We start from the raw sequence: 25,181 nt of genomic DNA, 5'->3' as shown, positions 1-25,181 counted from the left end.
TGCAATTGAATAATGTGGTAGGAATGAAAAAATCAGCAGAAAATTGGTCAACATGTAATGGTGAGTAAGAGATCTATCCAAAGGAAAATGTGAATTTATAGTGTCAATAATATTTTAGCAAATGTTAATGAAAATATTTTTTTATGAGTCAGAGTATATGTTAAAAAAACAACCTGTTAACCTCGATCATTGTTCTTTCCACTCAAACTTGAGACATTCATAGGAAGTAAAAACAGAAGTTTTCACTACTTCATTCCTCCTTGAAGTTATTTTTTAAAAAGTAACATTTGTACCTCCATAATATTCTGAATTAAAAAAAAAGAAAAAACAAAACAAAACAAAAAGTAACAGAAACTCAAACCATCTCTTGATTACAGGGGGCTTCACAGATATCAAATTTTAAATTACCTTTTGTTTGGCACCTCATGGTCTTTATACGATCTGGGGAAATGCAAACTTCCTAAGGTTCAGGATGGGTAAGAGCTATGTCTTCCTTTGCTAAAGTGGACAAACACATTAAGGAAAGGGAAGTGAGAAGGGAAACCAGACATGATAATTTGACCATTGGTACATTCTCAAGTGCATTAGTTTTAGGAAAAAAATTCATTTAAAAATGGAGATCTGGAAATTGATTTTCTTTAAAGTGCTAATACTTCTGTTCCATATGGAGCACATTCAAGTATCCCCAAAGATAATCAACCTTGGGTTGGACATCATTGGTGTAGTAGTTCTTTAACAGTAAAACATTTACCTAAATATATTGAATTAAGTGATTAATAGTAAATCATATTTGTTTTTAAGATGGCTGCTTGGAGAGAGGAAATTCTAACAATCCTAGATTTACTTACTTATTTATCTAAATTAAAAAATAATCCAGTGAGAACAGCTTATGGTTGTAGAGACTAGCTCAATCCCCTGGGTATAGATGGAAAGCTGAGAGGCCCAGAGAAGGAAATAACTCTTCCCATGCCACCTGCATATTTAGTATTAACAGAATACTTAGGACTGGAACCCAAGAGCCTTCTTTTATGAACCATAGAGAAATTCTTTTCCATTTTTTCTTTGAAGTCCAGCCTTAATATAGTTTCAAACTAGAATTCAAAAATTGCCAACTGCCAGGTACAGACAGCCTGGTGAAGGGATTTCTCTACCAATGAGCCTCTTGCTAAAAAATTCATCTAAATTTCATAGAACCTGAATTCTAGTATTGTCACCATACCTATTTATTCTTCATGGCTTTTATCAATGTCTGTTTTCTTGGTTTCTGCCTTTGTAATTTCCCCTCTTGGTCTTTGGAGTTTTTAGCTCCTGCTTTCCTGGGAACTGGCCTGAGGCTTCCCTTGTCACAGTGCTTGCCTTGACAATTCTGTCTGGGGTTCTACTGGGCCTCATGGAGACTGGGCCTAGGTGAGTTTTCTGAATCGAGGGAGCTCTGAAGACCCCACAAGTGTCATGGAGCTTCACTAATGCCACATTTCACTAATGCTTTCATTACTTTCATTTTCTTATGGCTCCTTCTCTGCCTCATGACCTTTCTTTGCACATCACTTCAATTTCAGCCTCACTGCCTGATTCCTTCAATATTTACAATTGCAATTTCATTAGAACAAGATTCTGATTGACCAGCTCATTTCTGTATGGTCAGGGATCTTGATACTAAGCTACCCTGAGCCTCTGGCCAGTTCATAGATTGGCTGCCTACAGGTCAGAAGCTCACTGTTGGTCCAATTCAGATTTGGTGAAAGTGAGGCATGTCACCAGAGACGTGGGGCAGTCCCTTCAGTGAGGACTGCAAGTAGGATAAAACTACCATAGGATACTCTCATATCCCAAATAATAATACTTTGCGTTTGGATTTTTAAAAAATAATGCAATATATTGTGAGCATTCTTTCATGATAAAAAATAGTTTACTATATCACTTTAATGCAGTAGTTCCCAAACAATATTGCACATTGTAGCTGGGGAGCTTAAAAAAATAATGACATCTCATTCCCAGAAATTATGATTTAACTGGTGTAGAATGTGACCTGAGCTTTGGAGTTTTTAAAAGATCCCCAGGTGATTCTAAATTGCAGACAGGCTTGGAAACCACCACTTCAATAGTTGCAGAGTGTCACTGAATGGATGCAGTATAACTTTATGAATTTTTTTCTCAAAGGATATATTTTAAGGTGGTTGTTAAATTTTCACTATGTTAAGCAACACTATCGTGAACATCCTTTTAGCAAAATTTTTTAGCACAATTATGGTTACTTATTTAAGACAAATTCCTACTACTGGAATTATTGAATAAAAAAGTATGAACATTTCCAAATTGCCCTCAAAATGTATTCACCAATTTACACTTTTACAAATGATGAGTGAGTGTGTTTTCTATTCCAAGCTAAGATTGAATATTTAATTATTAATTTTTTCCTATTTGATAAGTGAAAAATGGTATGTTGTATTTTAATTCTATTTCTTGTGTTACTAGGGAGGTTGAATCTCACTCTCTCTCCAGTTTGTTTTGCCTTTTTTTCCTCCTGTGAATTATTTATACCTTTCTTTTGTTCCTTTTTCTCTGAGATGATCATCTTTTGTCTGATTTATTTCTCTTTATATACTAAAGTTATAGATTCTTTGTCATATACGTCATATCTATATTCCAGATTGTTGTTTGCCTTCATTATTACTTTGGCATGTAGTTTTTTATAAAGTAAAATAATTCTTTTTTATTGTTTCCATTTTTTGTTGTCAGGTTCTCTACTTTAAAAAAAACAAACTTTCATTATCAATTTTTCTAATCCTCAAAAAAAACCTTTATAAGACTAAAATTGTTATTTTTAATGGAAAAAAAGGATAAAAAATTGATTATGGTATTATCTTTATCACAAATAAATGAGACCTAGATCAATGTAACTGGTTTGTATTACAGAACCATTAGTTGCATCCAAGTCTTACCAGGAACATCAACTAAAAAACACAAAATAAAAGCAAAAGTTTAACGTCACCAATTTTTTTTTTTAAACACCCCTGAATTGAATCACTGGAATTTTCCAGGGTATACAATAGGGAAACAATGGTGACAGAATAAAGCCAGATGATGTCCAACTGAAGACCCTCTTGCTCCTTTTATTTCATAACAAATTCCCAAACATAGAGTTTAAAAAGGCGTTGGTTCCCATAGTGGTATCCTGACATTTGTATTTGTCTATAATGTAATCTGTAGATGTAGCTCTCAAGTCCTGTGGAAAGTTAGCGTTAAATTACTGGTTAATGTTACTCTGGAAGAATTGTGTTCATTACAGCATGTCTTTGAACCAACTTGAATACCCTTACAGTTGTCCTTCAGTTTATGATGCTGAACGTATGGCACTCTAGCCCTGTAAGAAAATAGCAAAGATGAGATTGCCTTGTAGTCTCATTTAGACAGTTAATTTTATCTTTGTTTTCTTAAGTCACATTTCATTGTGTTTCTCGATGGTGCAAAACTAATTGGCTCTTATCACAGTTACATTACCTTCAAAGGCAGATAAAATTAATGCAAAGTAAAAGATCACTACAATCAGAGATATCTGGTTAAAAGGGAGACAGGCTTGCATAAAGTGGCTGCAGAATTCACAGAAGACTCCGGCAGAATAATAAATCATGACTTTCTCCAGGTTATCATCTTGTGCTCTAGTTCATTATTTTGTATCATTTGTTTTAACCTTGGATTGTCCCTACTACATCTGCTGTGCTGTGATTAATTCTGCTGATGGAAATAAACTGTCGAAGGGCAACGCTGTACTGCATGACTAATTAGCCTACTGAATTATGTCCATAAATTAACATTTTGTTTCTATTCATTTAAATAAATCAAAGTTGTCCAAACTTATTTTGTGTAGCTCATTTAATATCAATTTATATTTGTAACCTTTTAACTGGGTCAGTTTACTTCTTTTTTGGCATAGCTGGGTTATAGTCTCTGCACAAGGGGAAAGAAAATTTTTTTCAGTTAAGCTGTGCTTTCCGCTGGACTCTGCTTTAGCCTACCCTTCCTCCACTCCTCCTGCCCCAAGTCCTGGCCACAGCTCCTCATCCTCTGTGTCTGTTGGTTATATGCAAATGCTTGCTATTATGAAAAACTAAATTCTCACAAGAATTTTCTAGGGCCTCCTCTAAAAGGAAAGACTTGCTTGTATACTGTAGGCAGGGACCAAGCCATTTTTTTTTTTAAATCTTCACCTAGAACAGTAGTTAGGACTAAGCATGCCCTCAGTAAACTTTAAAAGTCTGCTTGAGAATATATGAAAGGATAATATAAGGGCCTGTAACAGTGGCTCATGCCTGAAGTCCTAGCACTTTAGGAGGCCACAGTGGGACGATCTCTTGAGGCCAGGAGTTCGAGACCAGCCCGGGCAACATAGCAGAATCCATCTCTACAAAAAAATTAGCTGAGTTTGGTGTCAAGTGCCTGTCATCCTAGCTATTTGGGATGCTGTGAGCCAGGAGGATCATTTGAGCCTAGGAGTTTGAGGTTGCAGTGAGCTATGGTCGTGCCATTGTTCTCTAGCCTGGGTGACAGACAGAGCGAGACTCTGTCTCAAAAAATAAATAAATAAATGACTAAAAATTCTAAATAATTAACAAAAAAGAAAGAATAATAATAGATATGAAACTGAAATTATTTCAGAATTACAAAAAAAAAAAGAAAAAAAAAACCCACGATGGGAAATGTTTCTATACTTTCTGCAACATTACATTGCTTGCTTCCAAAGACTATTTGAAGAATTCAACTCAGTCTTTCTGGAACACTTTCATTGGTCTTATTTTAATAAAAGCAGTTTAGTCCCTTTTCAGTAAGGGGTTCACTGCCTGCCACCTTAGGAGACTGAATAACATGGGAGAGTTATAAACCCTCAAGTTAATTTCAGGAAGTTCTCCCAGCGGCTGTGCTTAACTTTCACGTAGGGCCAGGCTGGAGCTGGCACCTGTTGGCTCACTAGACCTAGTTGTGCAAAGCTCTTCCCCATTCCATGTTCGGTGAGGGTATGTTGGTAGCTTGAATTTGGCAATGGAAATGTTTATTCCATGGAAATCTGCAAACACTACAAATCAGGACATTTATTTTCCAGAGAGTTGGTTGTTAAACATTTACCAGCACTCCACTGTTTATATGCAAGGTAAATGGTTCTAGGCATGGCTCTCCTACAGTGCCTTTTTGTCTTAACTCTTCATTGGTTCATAGTAGTAGACTCTTTACATTTATATTCATTCCCTCTCGCTCGCTCTCTTTCTCTTTTCCTGGGAGCATGGTTCATGATCCCTCCCTTTTCTTCAGTCCTCAGGCCTGTTCAAAATAAACATCCTAGATATTCAGATTGGAAATAAATATCCTAGAAAATCTCTAGGACCTGGTTATTCCCAGGCCTTTTATTATAACTTAGCTGAGTCAAATGCCATCCCAGTTACCACCCTGTTCATAACATTATTATAACATCTGTTTCTCCTTTGCAAAGGTAGAGTCACGTTATGTCTACCTTGATACTTAGTTTTGACAGAGAAAAGCCCAACATAACTGAATCATTATATCATACATAACTGAATCACTACTCAGCTTAGTGACAGTGTATTTGCAATGGAAATAAAAGATTTGCCTATAGGGCACTTTTTAAACCAAATGTACTTATTTTATCAGTTTATTTCATGCCTCCTAGTTCTGTCCTAAGCACTGTCAGAGATACCATAGTAGAGAAAATGATCATTTCTTTCAGAATCCTTCCACTCTTTTTATGAATGGCAGGACTAATCAAAGGCACGAATCAACTAGGAAAGAATTAAGTACTAAACTTTTAAGAACTAGGTCAATGTATCAAATAGCTGGAGGGTCAGGAAAGATTTTATGTTGAGATTTCTACTGGAGCTTGTCTTTGCGCAACAACTAGGACAGGAACATGCAGAGAGGAGGAAGGAGGGCAGTTTACGTGGAACCAACAGCATGAGTAAAGGACTTGGCCTGTGAACAAGTCATATCTGACTCTAGGTAATTATTGGGAAATTTGATTGAATGGATCCTGGGAGGTTCTTAAAAGCCAAACAGAAGAATTTGTTAAATGCAGTAGGCAATAGGAAGCTACTGTTGGGCTTCTGAGCGTCAGAATGATGAGATTAAAAAGATGCCTTTGAAGATTAATCTGTCAGCATTACCTAGGAGAAATTGTGTAGGTAAATATTAGTGGCAGGGGACCAGGTAGAAATAACTTAGATAGGCCTTGTTGGCAGGCACATGGGGACAAGACCAATGCTGGATGGAGAGCTACTCACTGTGGCAGAGGTTAGGGTATGGGAAGTGGGAGGGTGGCGTCAGTGAGGTCACAAGGGGGCTCCAAAAGCAGAGCATCCAAAAGGCACAGTAAGCCTGGGCATGATACTGGTAACTGCCAGCATCAGAAAAGCAGATTGGGCTGGGTGTGGTGGCTCATGCCTGGAATCCTAGCACTCTGGGAGGCTGAAGCGGAAGGATCGCTTGGGGTTAGGAGTTTCGGCCAGCCTAAGCAAGAGTAAAGACCCTGTCTCTAGAAAAAGTAGGAAAATTAGCCAGGTGTGATGGTGGGGGCCTGTAGTCCGAGCTACTTGAGAGGCTGAAGTGGGAGGATGGCTTCAGCCCAGGAGTTAGAGACTGCAATGAGCTATGATGACACCACTGCACTCTAGCCTGGTGAGAGAGTGACTAGATCTTGTCTCAAAAAAAAAAAGAAAAAAAAAGAGTTGATTGGATGTTCAAAACACAGTGATAGGAAATCTAGGTAATGGTGCAAGAGAGTTGACCAGATGTGACAATGTAGTAGGCATGGGAAGGAACCATTTCAGGCTCAGCAAGTTTCTAGGGCCTTGACATCACCTGGGGCTCAGGGTAGGGCCCAGTCCAAATAGGGACTAGGGCACAGAGCTAATAGAATATGGAGAAGAAAGACACTCAAAGGAAAAACCTAATGGCTAACATAAGAGGGGGTATCAGAGTGTGCCACCCCAAGGAATGTCCAGACACTTGAGGCTTGGTCCTCACACTTGAGGCTTGGTCCTCATAGTAGACCTTGGGCTGAACCATGCTGGTGGTAAAGGAGAAACAGAGGGCATGTGGGACCACAATCGCTGTGGGTAGCTCTTGCACTGCTGTGATTAATTCTAAGCCTACACCAGATTGCAGATTCAAAGCTTTTGATGCTGCTTTTGTTAGGATTGGTTAAGAAACTAGCAGATCCCCATGAGAACAGCTGAGGAAAGAGGAGGTGGGAGACAAAAAATAGGGGTTGACCCTTGGAACTGATACAATAATGCAGGTAACAAGAGCTTATAATTCAATGTTTGGTATTTTAGCCTGTGAAGAAGTATGCATGCCTGAGGGGTAGAAGAAAGAGAGAAGTTGGGAAAACTTGAGACTTATTTATATTCAGCTTCAGCATAATTTTGAATAACTGTCATATTCAGGGATTGGATTGTTCTTATTCACTTAGCTTTGTGATTGAGTTATTTAGACAACTTTTTTAGGCGTAAGTTCTTCTTAAATTTGTTTTTCTTAGGTTAGCTTAACTTTCCTGCCTTATCATTGGTAGTATAATGCATATAACTGAATATTTTTTCAATAATTGAAGATTGCGCACAACTCACAGTCATTACTCTTTACTGAAGAAACAGAAAACTTAGTTTTATGTTATTAACTCTAGGACAAACATATTTGTAAATGAGGCCCCAGTTTCAACTTATTTTCTAATCATTTACCATAGGAATTCAGTGCATTGTACTAATGATGCTGAAGATCCCATTTAACTCAAAGGAACTTTGATTTCATGGTTTCCTTACAAGTCTAGGACATACACTCTTATACATAAAAAAGGTTAATTGAGGACTTTGCTTGTTTGAATATATATTGATTCTTAAACTTTGAATAAATAACATTTTAGAGTATTTCATAAAATTTCCATGGTACGTTATCCAAATTTTATTACCAAATGGAGGAAAGCAAGAAAAAGTCTTATAAATAAGTCTGTGAATGAAGGGAGATTGAAGTAAAGGAAAGGAGAAAATGTAGGTTTTATTTTGTGTCCATATCATGTGACAAAACTGGTCTAGCTATTTCACACATGTTCATATTAAATTACAGCAATTATGTGAGGTATTTTGTCTCCATCATGGAGATGAAGAATCAGAAATTCAAAGACATATATTAACTGGTTAGTAATACAGCTTGTAAGTAGCACAGCCAGGACTAACAATAAGGTCTATCTAATTCTAAAGCTCATTTTTGTTTTTACTTCCCTTTCAGAAATATATCTATATACATAAACTTTTATAAAAGAAATTGTCAAAAGCCATTTTTTTCCAGATATTGCAGTTGTGAAGTCCATATCAATATATATTGCGTGGTGAGTCAATAAAATAAGGTTAACCCTATAGATCAACCCCAAACAAAAATACATTTTTCTGTGTAATAATTCAATATTGCCCCAGATAAAAATCGGCTGAGAAGTCTCTCTGGTCTAGGGATAACCTACAAGAGGGATGGCATTTAAGTTTCGTCTTCTATGCCAGTTCTCATCAATTGGCAGTGGCTGCCCGGATATTTGCATGGAGAAAGAATCTAAGGTCATGTCCAGAGTCAGCAGGAAGGAGCCCTGTGATCCAGCAGAGATGAAGGCCATGGTCACAAGAGGGGAAAGTGGCTGCTCACGTGCTATGGATTTGCCCAGAGCTGCCACAAGTATTACTAAAGCAGTAAGTGATTTGAGATTAGTGTTCAAAATGTCTTCTGTATTCAAAATTCTCTCTATTAATCTTGGTTTTGAGGCTTAGTGTTTCCTAAGCTTGCCTGATTGTAAGAATCATTCGAGTTAACTGTTTAAAAATATTCTTTTCCTCTACCCAGGACAGGGCAGTATAAATGAACAAATAGATAGATAGATAGATAGTTTCCCGGCCAGGTGCGATGGCTTATGCCTGTAATCCTAGCACTCTAGGAAGATCACTTGAGGTCAGGAGTTTGAGACCAGTCTGAGCAAAAGTGAGGTCCCCATCTCTACAAAAAATAGAAAACTTAGCCTGGGATGGTGGTGCCCACCTGTAGTCCCAGCTACCTGGGAGGCTGAGGAGGAGCACTTGAGCCCAGGAGTTTGAGGTTGCAGTGAGCTACAAAGATGCCACTGCACTCTAGTCAGAGTGACAGAGCGAGACTCTGTCTCACAAAAAAAAAAAAAAAAAAAAAGTTGTTTCCCAAGCCTGTTATCTGGAGATTCAGGAGATCAAGCATGTGAGGCCAGGAATGTTATAATCTGGCAAGTCTGGGAATATACAAGTTGCTAGTATATTCAGAAGGCTCCTGTGAAGGACAAATATTACTTATTAATCAGTAAAAATTTAAGACAATCTTCCTAGGGGACTTGAGCACTTACAGGCAAGGGGCCAATAAATGATCAATTTGGTGGTGACTGATTGGCAATCAGAGAAGTTCCGAGCACGTGCTAGTTTACTTACCTTATGTGTCTCTGCCCAACTTGCTGACTTAGCCTCATTCTGCTTTGCCTCTTGCTCACTCTACTTCAGCCACACTGGTCTTTCTGTTGCTCTAATGTGTGCATGTTCCCATTTCAAAGCCTTTGCTCTCGCTGTTCCCCCTGCATCTTGTGCTATTCCTGGAGACCTTCACAGGGCTAATTTCCCTAATTCTTCCTTAAATGGTAGGGCTATTAAGTGGAAAATCCAATAGTAAGCAAGGAAGAAGAAGAAAAGCACAATTTTTAGTCTATGAAACAGATACTACTCATTGCCTATCCAACAAGACAACCAAAGACTTTTTAATGTTGTGAAAGGGAGACTCCTTTCCCTTGCCCTAAGCAATCAGTTATGCCAGGCATCACATAGCATTTGCAATGAAATCAGGGTAAAAAGTTAATGGTTTTCCAAGATAAGAAAGAAACAGAATGACCAGTATAAAAACAGAAAAGAAGAAAGTCACTGGTTGCATAATAATTAATCAGGATAAAATGTATTATTTAAAACCATTCAATCACTACCTTATCTTTTCTAATTCTTGCAGCGTGTTCATAAGTATAATCATCTGACTGTATCTTTGAAATAGCATTAGGATTTGGGAAGCATTTTAATAAACACTAACTAAAGCCACTCTAAAGAAAACATCATTAATCATGTCATCTGATAAGAGGTACTGTCAGCATTACATTTAGAAATTTATACTCAGACTAAATTCCAGTAAACAATCCTTGGGTGCATTTGGGATTAGGAAAATGAAGGTTTCTTTGTTTACTATAACTCTAAAAAAATACAGTTTAGGTTTAATTTCACAAAATGGAAACCACCCAGATACATTTGGTCTCCCAGTTGCAGGCTCTTTCCAGTACAGTTCAGTTTGCACAATGTTGCTGAATTCTTTTCAGAAAGTACTATTTTCATTGCATTAGTCATCTACTGAAAGTCTACTGAAAAACCTACAAAGTCTCCTCATTGCTTTATTAAATAAATGGAAAATCCTTAGGGTGGTATTTAAGACACCTGCTCTAGGTTTACCCATCATTAGGTAAGGTTTATATCAATTTAAAAAAATCAACTCAAAGTTATTAGAGCAGCAGTCCCCAGCCTTTTTGGCCAGGGACCTGTTTCATGGAAGACGGTTTTTCCATGGACTGGGGAGGGGTGGGTGGCAGGAGGAAGGAAGCAGAGCTCAGGCAGCATGTGAGCGATGGGGAGTGGGGAGCAGCATCGTTCCCTCGCCTGTGGCTCACCTTCTGCTGTGCAATCGGTTCCTAACAGGCCCTGGACCTTACCAGTTGGGGACCACAGTATTAGAATAGTAAATAACCATTTACTACTCTGTTAGTGTATTTAGTCTTTATTCTTGCCTTCTGCTGAGATGGTTGATTGGATCCATGAGTCACCCATCTAATTTCTTTAGCAAAAGGTTATCTAGCCACACCCTTGGCCTTCTATCCAGAGCATGCTTTTCTAACAATGACTTTCCTAATTTTAGCATCATTCGCAATCTGGATAGGCTGAGAACCTCCCAAATCATCAAGTGATGGCTCCTTTTTACTTTATTGTTCTTTCCATGTTTATCGATTTGCTCTCCCATCTTATAAGCAGTGAGAAGGAACCAGACTGCATCTTCAAGATTTAGCTTGGAAACCTCCCCAGCTAAATATCCAAGTTCATCACTTATAAGTTCTGCTTTCCACCTACTTAACAGTAGAACACAATTGAGTCATATTTTCTGCCTCTTTATAACAAGGAGAGCCTTCCCTTCCGTTTCTGATAATATATTCCTCATTTCCTTTTTAGACCTCACTGGAAGCACATTTAACATTTATATTTCTACCAATAATTTGTTCATGATGATACATGTATTCTCCAAGATGACAGAAGCATATTTATCATCCTCTACCAACAGTCTTTTCAAGGCAATCTAAGCTTTTTCAATCACACACATCAAAATTCTTTCAGCCTCCACCCATTATTCAATGCCAAAGCCACTTCCATATTTTTAGGTATTTGTTACAGCAGCACCCTACTTCCTGGTATCAGGCTCTGTATTAGTTTCCTAGGAGTGCAATAACAAGTTATCACAAGCTGGGCGGCTTAAAACAACGGACATTTATTCTCTCATAGTTTTGGAAGCCAAAAGTCTAAAATCAAAGTGTCAGCAGGGTTAGTTTCTTCTGAAGGCTCTGAGGAGAGTCCGTTCCTTGCCTCTTTCCTAGCTCCTGGTGGCTGCTGGCAATCCTTGGCATTTCTTGGCTTGTAGATTTCTCACTCCAATCCCTGCCTCTATCTTTGATCACCTTCTCCTCTATGTCTCTGTCTCTCAAACCTCCTTCTGCCTTTGACTTATAAAGATACCAGGGCCTGGTGCAGTGGCTCATACCTGTAATCTCAGCACTTTGGGAGGGGGAAGTGGGAAGATCACTTGAGGCCAAGAGTTCAAGACCAGCCTGGATAACACAGCAAGATCTCATCTCTACAAATAATAAAAAAAAAGTTAGCCAGGTGTAGTGGCACTTGCCTGTAGTCCCAGTTAACTTGGGAGGTTGAGGCAGGAGGATTGCTTGAGCCTGGGAGTTTGAGGTTGCAATGAGCTGTGATCACGCCACTGCACTTCAGCCTGGGTGACCAAAACAAAACAAAACAAAACAGATACGAGTCATTGTATTTAAGACCCACCTTAAATACAGGATGATCTCATCTCGAAATCCTAAACTTAATTCCATCTACAAAGGCCTTTTATCCAAATAAGGTCACATTCATAGGTTCTATGAACATTATGAGTTGGATATCTTTTTCGGAGCCACTGCTCAACCCATAAAATTCTGCCCTTTAGCCAACCCAAATTCATGTCTGTCCACATGCAAAGCAAACTCACCTCATCCCAACATCTCCAAAAATCTCAGCCCATTACAACATCAGTTCTAAGTCCTAAATCTTATCTACATATCATCAGCTCAAAAGTCCACACTCTTATCATTCTAAATCAGGTATAGATGAGACTACGAGTATAAATCATCCCAGGGCAAAATTCCTCTCCATCTCTGGACATGTGAACATAGAAAACAAGTTACCTACTTCTAAAATACAATAATAGAACAGGCATTTCATATCCTTATACCTGTATAGAGTATCAGTGTATATTTTTATACATTCCCATTTAAAAAGGGAGAAATTAGAAGGAATAAAAAGCTTGCCAGTCCCCACTTTGAAATCTAGTAGGACAAATTTAATTAGGTTTCAAGGCCTAAGAATAATCCTCTGTGGCTTGATACTTGCTATAGACAGAATGTGTGTCTCCCCAAAATTCATGTTGAAACCCTAATCCCTAATGTGACGATATTAGGAGATAGGGCCTTTGGTAGGTGATTAGGACATGAGGATGGAGCCCTTACCCCTCTGTCATGTGAGGACACAGTGGGAAGACAGTTGTCCATGAACCAGAAAGTGGGCCCTCACCAGACACAGAGTCCTTTAGCACTTTGATATTGGACTTTCCATCCTCTAGAACTGTGAGAAATTTCTGTTGCTTATAAGCCACACAGGTAGTTTGTTGTAGCAACCTGAATGGACTAAGACAATACTGCACCTGCCGGGATCACAGCTCCAGCTGCTGGGCCTCTCCCAATGGCTCCATCAGTCTCTGGGCCCATGGAGGCAGCTCAGTCAGACTCTAGGCTGCCCTCAGTGGTTCAGTTGGCCTCTGCACCACTCTTTGCAGCTCTGCTGTTGGAGTCATTCTTTTCTCTCAAAGGGTAGCACATATTTGTAGCTGAGTAGCTCTATCAGCCTATTTTTGCCTGTAGAAACCCAGACATCATGTCTCGATATTATCTTTTATGAGTTATGAGTCTTATATCCTTTTTAAGAAGGCCTTCTCCACTGTAAGAATAAGGTATTCCACATTTTCTTCCAGTGCTTTACAATTCTGCTTTTTATAACCATTCCTTCTGAAATTTATTTTTGTATATCATTCAAGGATGAGATAAGACTTTGGTTTTCCAGTAAATAGCCAGTTATCCAGCACCACTCATCGAACAGTATATTATTTATCTATGATATACCAGTGTTGTGATATATATACATGCTTAATTTAATGCCATTTTGACAGAATTCTCTTTTTTACACACACACACACACACACACACGCACACACGCACACAAAGGAGGTGGAGTGTAGTGTGACCGACTATATAAAACAGTTCTCAGGCAATAAGCATAACTGTAGCTTCAGCTAGGGATACCACTGCTTAGCTACCGCAGGGAGAATATATCCTGTGGCATGTGTTATTTAGTATGCGATGGCCTCTCTTTGGTTTATTTTGTATTCTGGAGAAAAAATTGTCCCAAATGACTGATTGTATAAAAATAATAATGTTGAATATGCTTCATATAAACAAGAAAATAGTGTCATAATGTGTCTTAAAGTAGAGGCATTGAAGAGGCTTTTGAAGAGGTGCTTTCCAGGATAACAAACAGGAAAGCAGAAGGTTAAAATCATCAAGAAGCTAGATATTGATAAGTGACAATTGACATTAAGAAGCCCATCAAAAGCAACACTATAATCTGGATTGACCAACAATTGTGTGAATATAGCTAGAAGAAAACTATGGCAGGAGATTCATCCCCATTTCAGAGAATCTAAGTAGACTGCAGGAGTGGTTGCCAAGGCAGGATATCAGGAAAGCATCTCCACAGGGACTTTGTGATAGTGATTCTCTCGTAGAGTTGATTCAGTTATACACCTCTTTCCAGTAACACAGTCCCTCCATTAAATAGGGCATGGGTGTACTAAATTCCTGTAATATACATGGGTCTGTTTCAGGAATCTAAATTCTGCAATAGTAACTGATGTGTCTATTCCTGCATCAATACCACATTTTAATTGTGGTAGCTTTATAATGTTTTAATATATTATAAAATAAAAAAGATCTTTAATATTTTTGCTCACTTACTTTTCCAGATGAACTTTAAGAAAAGCTTGTCAAGTTCTCTTTTTTAAAAAATCCTGTTAGAATTTTGATTGGATTTACACTGACCAGATAATTTGAGGAAACTGTCATGCTTGCAATATTGTTCTTCCAACCCAGGTTCATAATACATTTATTCAAGTATTTTCTATATCCCTTAGTAAATTTTTTTCATACAAGTCCAAGTTTTGGGGTTTATTACTAGTCATTTTGTAGATTTTATTGCTTTAGGCTGTGGAAACATTTTTTTCAATTGTGTTTTAAAATTATATTTTGCTGATGTTTAGGAAAGACAGTGATTTTATCTTATATAGTCACTTTACTGACCCTTCTTATGAATTCTGTTAGTTTTTCTTTTGATTGTTGGATTTTTTGTTTGACAGTTATGACATCTGCAAATGATGAAATTTTGCTTTTTCCTTCTAGTCTTGATACCTCTTCTTTTTCTTGCCTTGTTCCCAACGGCTTAGAAATTCGATTTTAATGGGAATGTTTTTGGCATTTTATCACTAAGTATGTCTTTGTAGGTCTCTAGTAGATTTTCTTTATCATGTCAAACAAGCTTTGTTCTATTCCTATTTTGCTGAGAGTTTTATTTTTTCACAGTATTGTCAAGGTGATTATAATAATGCTTTAATACTATATCTGGTCTATATAAATTCCTTTTTAAAACTTTATCAAGACTTTTTGTGACTTATTATATTTTCAGTATTTATATTTGCTTCATGCATGCTTGAACAATGTAAATTATGTTTACTTGCTAATTAAATTGTGATAATGGAGTCATTTAAACCCTATAATACCCTTTCTTGATTATATGACTTATGAGAGTTTTGTAAAAATTTCTCTCTATGATTATGATGATTGTAGATCTCCTTAAATTCTCAGTGTTTCGTTTTTCTTTTTGTTTCAACGTCTAGTTGTTAGGTGCATAAAAATTCATGATGGTTATAATTTATTGGTAAGTTTAACCAGCAAAGCACATATCATTTTTGCTTTGACTGAAAGTAGCATTCCTACTTTTTCGTGTTATCATTTACTTGCTGTATTTTTCTCCATCCCTTTATATCCAGATTTTTATTTTATATGTGTTTCCTCCTATAAATAGCATATCGTTAGATATTTTTGCTACCCAATCTAATAATTTGCCTTTTATAAAATTAACCTCTCAACTTTAGTTGTGATAGCATATATTTGGTATTTTATATTTGCTATGTTTTCTTTCTCATTTATTTCCTATCTTCAGCTGGATTTGTTTAGTTTTTCCCAAGCCTTTTTCCTTCTGTCTAGGAGCTTAGAAGTTATTTATCCCATTCTTTTCTTCTCTTGCCTGCCCCTTGTCCTTGAATTTTAGAAAATATATTTAAACTCAGGTTTTTCCTACAGTGTCAATAACCTCCATCCTGAATAGCCAGGCTCCTTAGTATACTTACACCCACACTAACTCCTCCCAGCCTCCCATGTTTTTGCAGATATCATCTGGAATTTTGTTTACAGATTTTTAAAAAATTTGTATTACATTGTGGCCCAATTTTCATGTGAATTTTATTTTAATAACTATCATAATCTTCACAATAACTTCATGAAAAATTATTTTTCTATCAGTTTCACCTTTTTCTTTGCTTACCACTATGTCTTTCATTCCATGTGTTCCCCTTGGTTATATATAATTTTTATTTTCAGTATCTTCAAGTAAAACTCTCAGAAAGCATTAATGATGGTAAAGTTTCTGAGTCCTTTAATATTAAAAATGCCTTAATATTGTCTTCAAATTTGAATGATAGTTTGACTAGGCACAGAAAGTTAGATTAAATATAATATTCCTTTAGAATGGTAAAGAAATTGTTCCATTTTGTTTATTATCCAGAAGTTCAGATGAGAACTTTGACAGCAATCTGAATATTGCTTCTTTAAAGCTATCTTGTTTTTGTTTTACCCTTTAGAAACTCTTAGGGATTTCCTCTATTTTCTTGGAGATCAGAAATCACAAGATATGTCTGGGTATAAACCTGCCCCCAACACACACACATAATGCAGACATTTTATTCGCTTCCCTTACAAAGGACAATAGCATCATTTTAAAATTTAAATCTGAGGTCATTTGAGAGGACAACAAAATGCAAGGAAAGAAGATAAAAATTAAATGTTTAAATTGATCAAAGGCACTGCAATGCCACCTAACATCTACTACCATGATGGTAGTAGGCTAAGGAAGATTAAGTTGCAGCAAAAACATCTAATGTAAATATTAGAGATTACATAGGAGAAAGTAATTTTGCTTTCCAGAAGATTATGGCACACTGATCATTTGCATCCAATAGGACTGTGGTCCTCAACTGCACCCCCCACCCCCGTCCCCCACACCACCTACCCCCCCGTCCATGGAAAAATTGTCTTCCATAAAACCAATCCCTGGTGCCAAAAATGTTGGGGACCACTGCAGATATTGGGCCAGGAGAAGGCCAAGATGGGTAGAGGTAAAGCTAAATTGAAAGGAACACGTATAACTGAGAATCCAAGATACATAGTCTCCAAATGGATGGTGATAGATTAGTCTTCCTTTCAAGAAGCATTTGTGGCACTTTGCTGCCTCCTCTCATGATCCCAATGGCTGCTCAAGCTGAGAGGTGCCTGCTCCTGCCTTTTAAGGGGTACAGCAACCAGAACTAGTTTTGTGGTTGTTCAGGGTTCTTGCTGCAATTGGTGGGAGGGGTGGGTTGGGTGGCTTACAGTAAATCTTCCCCAATCACTCTCAAACACCTCTGCACAACACTGTCAAAAGTCTAAAATCTTGCAGCAGAAGAGCAGGGCTTACAAAATCATCAAAGAAGCCAGTGTGAGACAACCCAGTCAGGAAATCTCAGCAATTATTCTTGATCTGTTTTACCCCAATTTAAGATAAACTCCAACATACCTGATGTGGGATGTATAAAGCTACACTGGAGCAAGCTGGATCTTCCGTTGAGCTTTTCATCAAATACCAAGGACAAACAACACAGCAAAGTTTATTTTTATTTCATCTTATTTTATTTTAAAACAGAATAATCCATAAGTTATTCTGTTATAAAGGAACATGGCTGAACAGGTAGGAAACAGATTCCCCGTTGTGAGTTCTCCTGATAGCTTCTGCAAGGATCATGGAGATGTCAATCACCTGTATTTTGGAGCAAAGCTTCATCTTATCCTCTTGAGGTATGGTATTGGTGACTACTACTGCTTCAAAGCATGCATTGTTGATGTGAGAAATGGCTTGGCCAGAAAAGATTCCATGAGTTAAAATTGCATAAACTCTGGTGGCTCCAGCTGAGAGAAGTTTGTTAGCTGCATGGCAGATTGTACCACAAGTGTCTGCCATATCATCCACAAGGATAGCCACACGATCCTTCACGTCTCCCACCAACACCATGCGGTCCACCTCATTGGCCTTCTTTCTTTCTTTGTGAATCAAAGCAAAGTCTACATTCAACTGGTCTGCAATGGAGGTCACTCTCTTAGCTCCACCAGCATCAGGCGAGACAATAGTGCAGTTCCTCCACTCTGAGATACCCTCCCTTATCCACTTCAGGACAGCTGGCTCTGCATACAAATTGTCTACTGGGATATCAAAAAAGCCCTGAATTTGAGAAGCATGTAAGTCCATGGTGATGATATGATCTGCGCCTGCTACAGACAGCATATTTGCAACAAGCTTGGCGGAGATTGGGGCCCGGCTCTTATCCTTCTTATCCTGTCGGGCGTAAGGGAAGCATGGGATGACTGCCGTAACTCTGCTAGCTGAAGCAATCTTGCAGGCATTAATCATGATCAAAAGCTCCATCAGACTGTCGTTGATTTCGCCACAACCACTCTGAACGATGTAGACATCCTCTCCACGCACACTCTCGCCAATTTCCACGCAGGTCTCCTGGTTGCTGAATTTTTTAGTTACCACCTTGCCTAGCTCCAGACCCAGGCGGTCAGCAATTTTCTGGGACAAGTCCTGGTGGGAGCTGCCACTGAAGATTTTGATATTTGGCATCTTGGCCAACTAACTACTCTAGGCACTCTTCGCCCAGCAATCGCTGGACCGGAAGTGGGACCACAGACTCTAACCGCTTCCGGTTGTCTCAGCCGTTACAGTTCCTCCTGGTCTGCAGCGGTAAATTGACCGAGTCTTTGAAAAAATTCCTGCTTGGCACCCATTTCACACTTTTAACTCTCTGAAGAATCATCTTTCCAGTCCATGGACTTTTTCATCCCCTCTTAGTTCCTATATTAGTTTCCTAGGGCTGCTTAAATAAATTTGAATGCATAAAAATAGAAAACTTTGCTACAAGGCAAAAACCACACAAATTTAAAATGAAAATTACTGACTGGAGAAAGTGTATGCAAAGTATTATTTTAGACAGTTGCGCCAATCAAGTGAGAAAAAGATAATTAAATAAAAAGTTATAAAATGGTATAAAAATAGGCAATTCACAGTAAAAAATAAGTGACCAATAAACGTGAAAAAGTGCTGGTAATCAAGAAACTACTAATTAATTTCACATATCGGTTATGCCAAAGTTTTAAGATATATAGCATGTTCTATTCTGATAGAATGTGTAAATGTGTAGATTTTGCAAGGGTAAGTTTGCAGGCCAAGTTTGACTCATCATGTATACTTCTAGGAATCTATTTCAGAGAAATTTTCACAAGCATCACCCCAAAATGTTGGTATATAGTGGTGTTGATTGCTGTATTAATTCATTCAGTAAATATTTTGTGAATATTGTACTACTTCTAGGGTATAAGATGATGCGTGACAAATAGTAACTGCTCTGGAATTGTTTATAAAAGCAAAATCTGGAAACCAAGAAATGTTCATCAATAGGTAAATTATCAAATAATTTATTGTACATACACATGAAGTCATTAGAGAGATTGATTGTAATCATGTGGAAATGTCTTCAAGGTATTTTTTAAAGGTAGAAGGCCAGTCACAAAAAATATGTATAGTATTCTGTTATGTATTTAAAGTTATGTAATATTCAAAGCATCAAATCAGCATGGAAGTCCCTTTTATAATGACTACCTTTGGAGAGGGGAGTAGGTTGTTGGGAGTTGAGGATAAAGGGAGACAGTTACATTTTACTGCCCTCTATTACTGTGGTATTGGACTTTCATTGTTTTCCTAATTAAAAAAAAGATGAACAAAATATATTTGGTAATTAGGTGTTTGTTAGCAAATTTTAAGTGTACAGCTTCCACAATGTATTGGAGGTTGAAGTTGTGGGACAGAAAGTAGAAAGGATCATAGATACCAAGAATTTCAACAATGAACTATTTCATAAAAATAATGGAAGCATCAGATACAGATCATATATTACTAATTGTGTGTCTGACATTTGGATGCTGGGATTTTTCATTTAGCCTAAAACAAAATCATCATTTTTTTTCATATTTTAAAATAACCAAATAATTATTTAATACATTTTCTTACCCACCATCTGAGCTTCCACAATGTATTGGGTGCATAAATAGGATAAGCTCAGAAATGGGATAAGAAATGGGATAGGCAACAAAGATAAGATTCAGCAATGTCTATGAAACACATTACTTGGCTATAAAAAAGGGACTTTTATATATTGAATGAGCTATTGTTATATGGACGTACAAACAGCTATGATAAAAATGTTACCTCAAAATGAGTTGTTGCTGATCCTATCACATGTCTCCGGACATCAACATGTTTTTCTTCTTAGTTCAGACTCTTTGTGCTTGACAGTGCATGCAGCTCATTTCTGTCCACAATCTTTCACTCTTGTTTTTTCCTATCAAGAAATCAACAGACCTACCTATATCATTTAATTCTCATCCTCAGCCAGACTACATATAGTGATTTCTAAAGAAAATCCTATGGCTTAATTTGGAAGCACTAAAAAGTACTTATAGTTTCAATTAGATTGATTTTTCTCTTAGTGTTCTCAGTGCATCACACATTTTTCAGTTTTTAAAGAAAAACAAAACATATTTTTAAATAGATTTAATATTATCTAAATAGGCTTGAATGCTAATGTAAACATTTAAAACCCATAGTTGGCATTTTCCTTGAGGTGTTAAGTAGGAGAAATTTTTGTCTTGCTGCTATTTTTGCTTCAAGCTCTAGCTGTTGCTATACCTCATAGTTCCAGGGATTTGTCTAGAATCATAAAATGATAAAGATGGAAATGGCCTTTGAGACTGCTCAATCTAATATCACAATTCACTGGTAGGGAACTGAGGCCTAGAGAAATGAAGCAAACTGCTTGGGATCTATCAGCTAATTAGAGGCAGAGTGTGGGTTAGAATGTGGCATTTCTGAATTTCCAGGTAGGGCTTTATTCACTATTAAAGGCCTATCACTTCTAGGCGTTTTCTTTGAGGTTTATCAGAATGAAGGAAAAATTAAAAAGTACTGCAGAAATATTTGCCAAAGTTTTTTCTCTTTTACTAGGAAACTATAATAAAAAACAAAATCCCAAATGTGAAACTAGAAAATCCTTTTGCTTGAAAAAAAAAAAAATCATTTCCAGAAAGAAATGAACCATTAGTAGTGTCATAGAAATATCTTTGTTATTCGGACATTTCTGTTACCAGGAAGGGGATTTAGCTCCTGTTTACTTTGGTCTCTGTAGGTTGAGAGGGACATCTATTTTTATCATTGAATGCTTCTGACAAAAGTTACAGGTAGGAAAAATGCCTATTGAACAACACATTCTCTTTATTTAGGACATTGTTTCTTAAAAATTACTGTGGAAACAAAAATTGTGATATAGAGAAAATGCCTTATCTTTCTCCTTCCCAAGGCAAGCATATTTAAATGTCATCTCTACAGATCTGTGAGAATTGTTGTATTTTGAAGGTCTTCTGAGTCAATTCCCAGAATATATATATTACCTTGGTAATAGTTTCTTGCTTTACTGATTATTCTTTCACCCTTCACAATTCCAACATAAATAATTCAAAGAGAGCCCTGATGCAGCTTGATCAGCTAAGGAAAAAAGAAATTCAGTCAGTTCTTTCAGAAAGTGAAGAAAAATGGTTGTTGTATTTTAAATGAAATAAATGCTTTCACTAAATATACTGGCAGTTGACAAAATGCTAGATGTTTAGGTGGCAATTATAGTTTTTTGATAAACTGTCAAATCTTGTCACAACACATGTTACAAACAAGGACAGATTTAGATGTCCTTTATGACAGCTTTGTGTAGGTTGAGAATGTTTGGCAGTTAATTTCAAACGAGGAACATATTTTTCTTTCCAGCAGTTATCTGCTTGTTTATTAGGAAGAGTTTCTTTGTGCCTTTAATCTTAACTCATTTGACTCACAGTTCTAGATCATTATTGTAACATTATCTTACCTCATTTATTTTTTTCATAATAATCATCCACAATACTTTGAGAAAACCATTTCCTACAGAGCTTCACATTGGTATAAATGCTTTAAAGTTTGTTTTATGATTGTTTACAGTAAAAGTTGACTACTGTGTGTGTTTACTGAGCTTTTAGTTGGAAATCTGTCATTTTATACAATAGATGTGTAGATAGTGATTAGGTAAATAAAGCTGAGTGAAACAAATAGGAGAACAGGACAAATTTTTGTGTTTCAGAAATGTGACTTTCATTCTGAGTGCTATGTTAGACTCATGAGGATATTTTTGAAATGTACTTTGGAATTAAAAAAAAACCTTTCTGGTGAACTTAAAAATTTTAGTATAAAATAGTAATATTGGAATAACAATAAAGTTTCATAAGCTGAATAATATGTCATTGTAATGACAGACAAAGCAATATATAGCAGATTCCATAACTAGTAAATTGCAAATAAGAAAATGTCTTTTTAATATTTATGTGAAATATTTTGAAGTATTTTAAAGCAGTTTTGGTAAATGAATATTTCATTTCTCATGTAGAATTTCTGGTTCATGAAATTCATAAAAAAATTAATTATATTTTGACAAAACTCAAGCTCCATGTATGCTATTCAAACCTTTTTTCTTTTTTTTTAAGAGACTGGGTCTCACTTTGTCACCTAGGCTGAAGCAGAAGCCCAGTCATATCTCACTGCAAACTTGAATTCCTGGGCTCAAGAGATCCTCTTGCCTCAGCCTCCCAAGCTGGGATCACAGGGACGTGCTACCACACGTGGCTAATTTTTTAATGTTTTGTACAGATGGGGTCTTGCTATGTTGTCCAGGCTGGTCTTGAATTCCTGGCCTGAAGCCATCCTCCCGTCTTGGCCTCCCAAAGTGCTTGGATTACAGATGCGAGCCACCATGCCCAGCCTCCAACCTCTTTTAAAGACATTTTTTTCTCTTCAAAGGTGACCATTTATTTAATCCTGATTTAACATTGAGACTAGTTTTGCATTCACCTAAGTGAAAATTGAGTGCACTGTGTTTTCAAATGGTTCTGCAATTCTCCAACTTTACAGCATCAGAATCACTGGGAGGATTTGTCAGAACACAGATTCCCAAGCTCCATCCCCAGAGTTTCTCATCAGCAGGCTTGGGGTGGAAGCCTGGATCTTGTGTTTCTAACAAGACACCATGTGATAGTAATGCTGCTTTTCTGGTGACCACACTTTTGAGAATCTGTCATTTAAATTTTCAAATTTATTGGCTAGATGCTGTCCATAATATCATTTTATTATATTTTTTAGTATCTGCAGCATTTTTAGTATGATTCCCTTTGTCATTTCTTTTTTTTTTTTTTTTTTGAGACAGAGTCTCACTTTGTTGCCCAGGCTAGAGTGAGTGTCGTGGCGTCAGCCTAGCTCACAGCAACCTCAAACTCCTGGGCTCAAGCGATCCTCCTGCCTCAGCCTCCCGAGTAGCTGGGACTACAGGCATGCGCCACTATGCCCGGCTAATTTTTCTATATATATATATTTTAGTTGTCCATATAATTTCTTTCTATTTTTAGTAGAGACGGGGTCTCGCTCTTGGTCAGGCTGGTCTCGAACTCCTGACCTTGAGCGATCCACCCGCCTCGGCCTCCCAGAGTGCTAGGATTACAGGCGTGAGCCACCGCGCCCGGCCTGTCATTTCTAATATTAGGTTTTTATAATTGTTCTCTTTCTTTTTGATTGATTTCATCAGAAGTCTATTATCAGTCTTTCCCGCCCAAAAAACCCCTAATGTTTGAAATTGTTGATGCATTGCATTGGCTGCTTGTTTTAACTTTGTTGACTTCAAGATTATTTTTATTATTTACTTTCATCTCTTCTTTGAGTTTATTTTACTGTTCCTTTTCTAACTTGAGATGTATGCTTAGCTTATTATTTATCACTAGTAAAGCTATACATTTTTCTTCTGAGTACTGTCCTAACTGAAGTCTTATGCATAGTATTTTTTGGCTTTTTCTGTCAGTGTTCAGGTGAAACTATTTTCCAATTTTGATAGTTATTTCATCTTTGCTTCAGGAGTTATTTAAAAGTTTCTTAACTTAGGGGAATTTCTAGATATGTTGTTATTGATCTAGTTGTTTTTGGTTTCTAGCTTAATCACACTATAGTCAGAAAACATATGCTGTGTAATTTCAGGCCTTTAAAATTTGCTGCAACTTTTTTATGGTCCTCAATGGTTGCTTTTCACAAATATTCTGCATGTGCTGAAAAAAATGCACCCATGTGTGGTTGGGTGTAATATATTATACATACCCATACGTTAGATCTGAGATCTGGTTTGTTTGTAATATTATCTACCTCTTCTATAGCTTTACTGATTTTTTTGTCTGTTTTATCAAATACTGAGAGAAATATGTTACAATTTCCAAAATGATTGTTGTTGTATATCTATTTCTCATTATATAGGTCTCTGTTATTTCTCTTTTTATTTTGATGCTTAATGATTACCTAAAAATGTAAGTTGTTATAACTTTGATGAACTAAGATGTCATCATTTTAAAGTAACACTTTTTTTTCTAATAATGCCTTTTGCCTTAAATTCTATTTTGTCTGGCAATAATATATTAGCTATATTCTTAGATAATATTTGGTTTATTTTCCTATCTTTTAGTTTTAATCTTACTGTATATTTATGTATTAGATGTGTTGCCTATAAATAGGGTATAGTTAGATTTTATTTAGTCTGACTTAAAGTTATACATTAACGAATACCTTTACACTCCTCTCAGAAAATGCAGACTTTCATGTCATTTAACTTCATTTATCCCCTTCTGATGTAAATGTTAGCAGCCAGGTATATCATTTTGTTTTTTTCTTCCTTGCTTCTTTTCTTTTTTTACTTCCACAACCACATTACTATTACTGTTTCAACCACATTGCTATTATTGTTTCATATAATCAATGTCCATTTAGATATATCTGCCTGCATATTACTCTCTTTGCTTCTCTTTTTTTTCTTACATCTTAAATCTTCCATTTGGGATCACTTTCCTTCTACTTAAAGTATATCCTTACAAACTTTCGAGGTACTACTGGTAAAAATCTAGTTGCTGTTGTTGTTGTTCTGATAATATCTTCATTTCACCCTCATTCTTGAAGGGTATTTTTGCTAAATATACAATTTTAGGTTGTCAGCCCATTGAAGCCATCCTTTCCCCTCTTCCTGGATTTCATTGTTGCTGTTTAGAACTCAGCTTCCTCTGACATTGCTTCTTTGAAGGTAATACATTTTTTTCCCCTGGCTTTTTTTAAGATTTTCATTTTTTTTTTTTTGATGCAGATTCACTGTTATAT

At 36.8% G+C, this 25,181-nt stretch overlaps 1 protein-coding gene across 1 annotated transcript; it reads right to left on the bottom strand.

Moving 5' to 3' along the window:
- Positions 1–17,494: 17,494 nt before the first annotated feature.
- PRPS1L1 (phosphoribosyl pyrophosphate synthetase 1 like 1) lies at positions 17,495–18,539 on the bottom strand. Its single transcript, XM_069462303.1, has one exon. It carries the CDS (start codon positions 18,495–18,497, stop codon positions 17,541–17,543), a length of 957 nt encoding a protein of 318 aa, XP_069318404.1. The 5' UTR covers positions 18,498–18,539; the 3' UTR covers positions 17,495–17,540.
- Positions 18,540–25,181: the final 6,642 nt, after the last annotated feature.

The sequence above is a fragment of the Eulemur rufifrons genome, chromosome 29 (genome assembly GCF_041146395.1).
Source record: "Eulemur rufifrons isolate Redbay chromosome 29, OSU_ERuf_1, whole genome shotgun sequence".
Lineage (NCBI taxonomy): Eukaryota > Metazoa > Chordata > Mammalia > Primates > Lemuridae > Eulemur > Eulemur rufifrons.
This window is presented reverse-complemented; position numbering and strand designations above follow the sequence as displayed.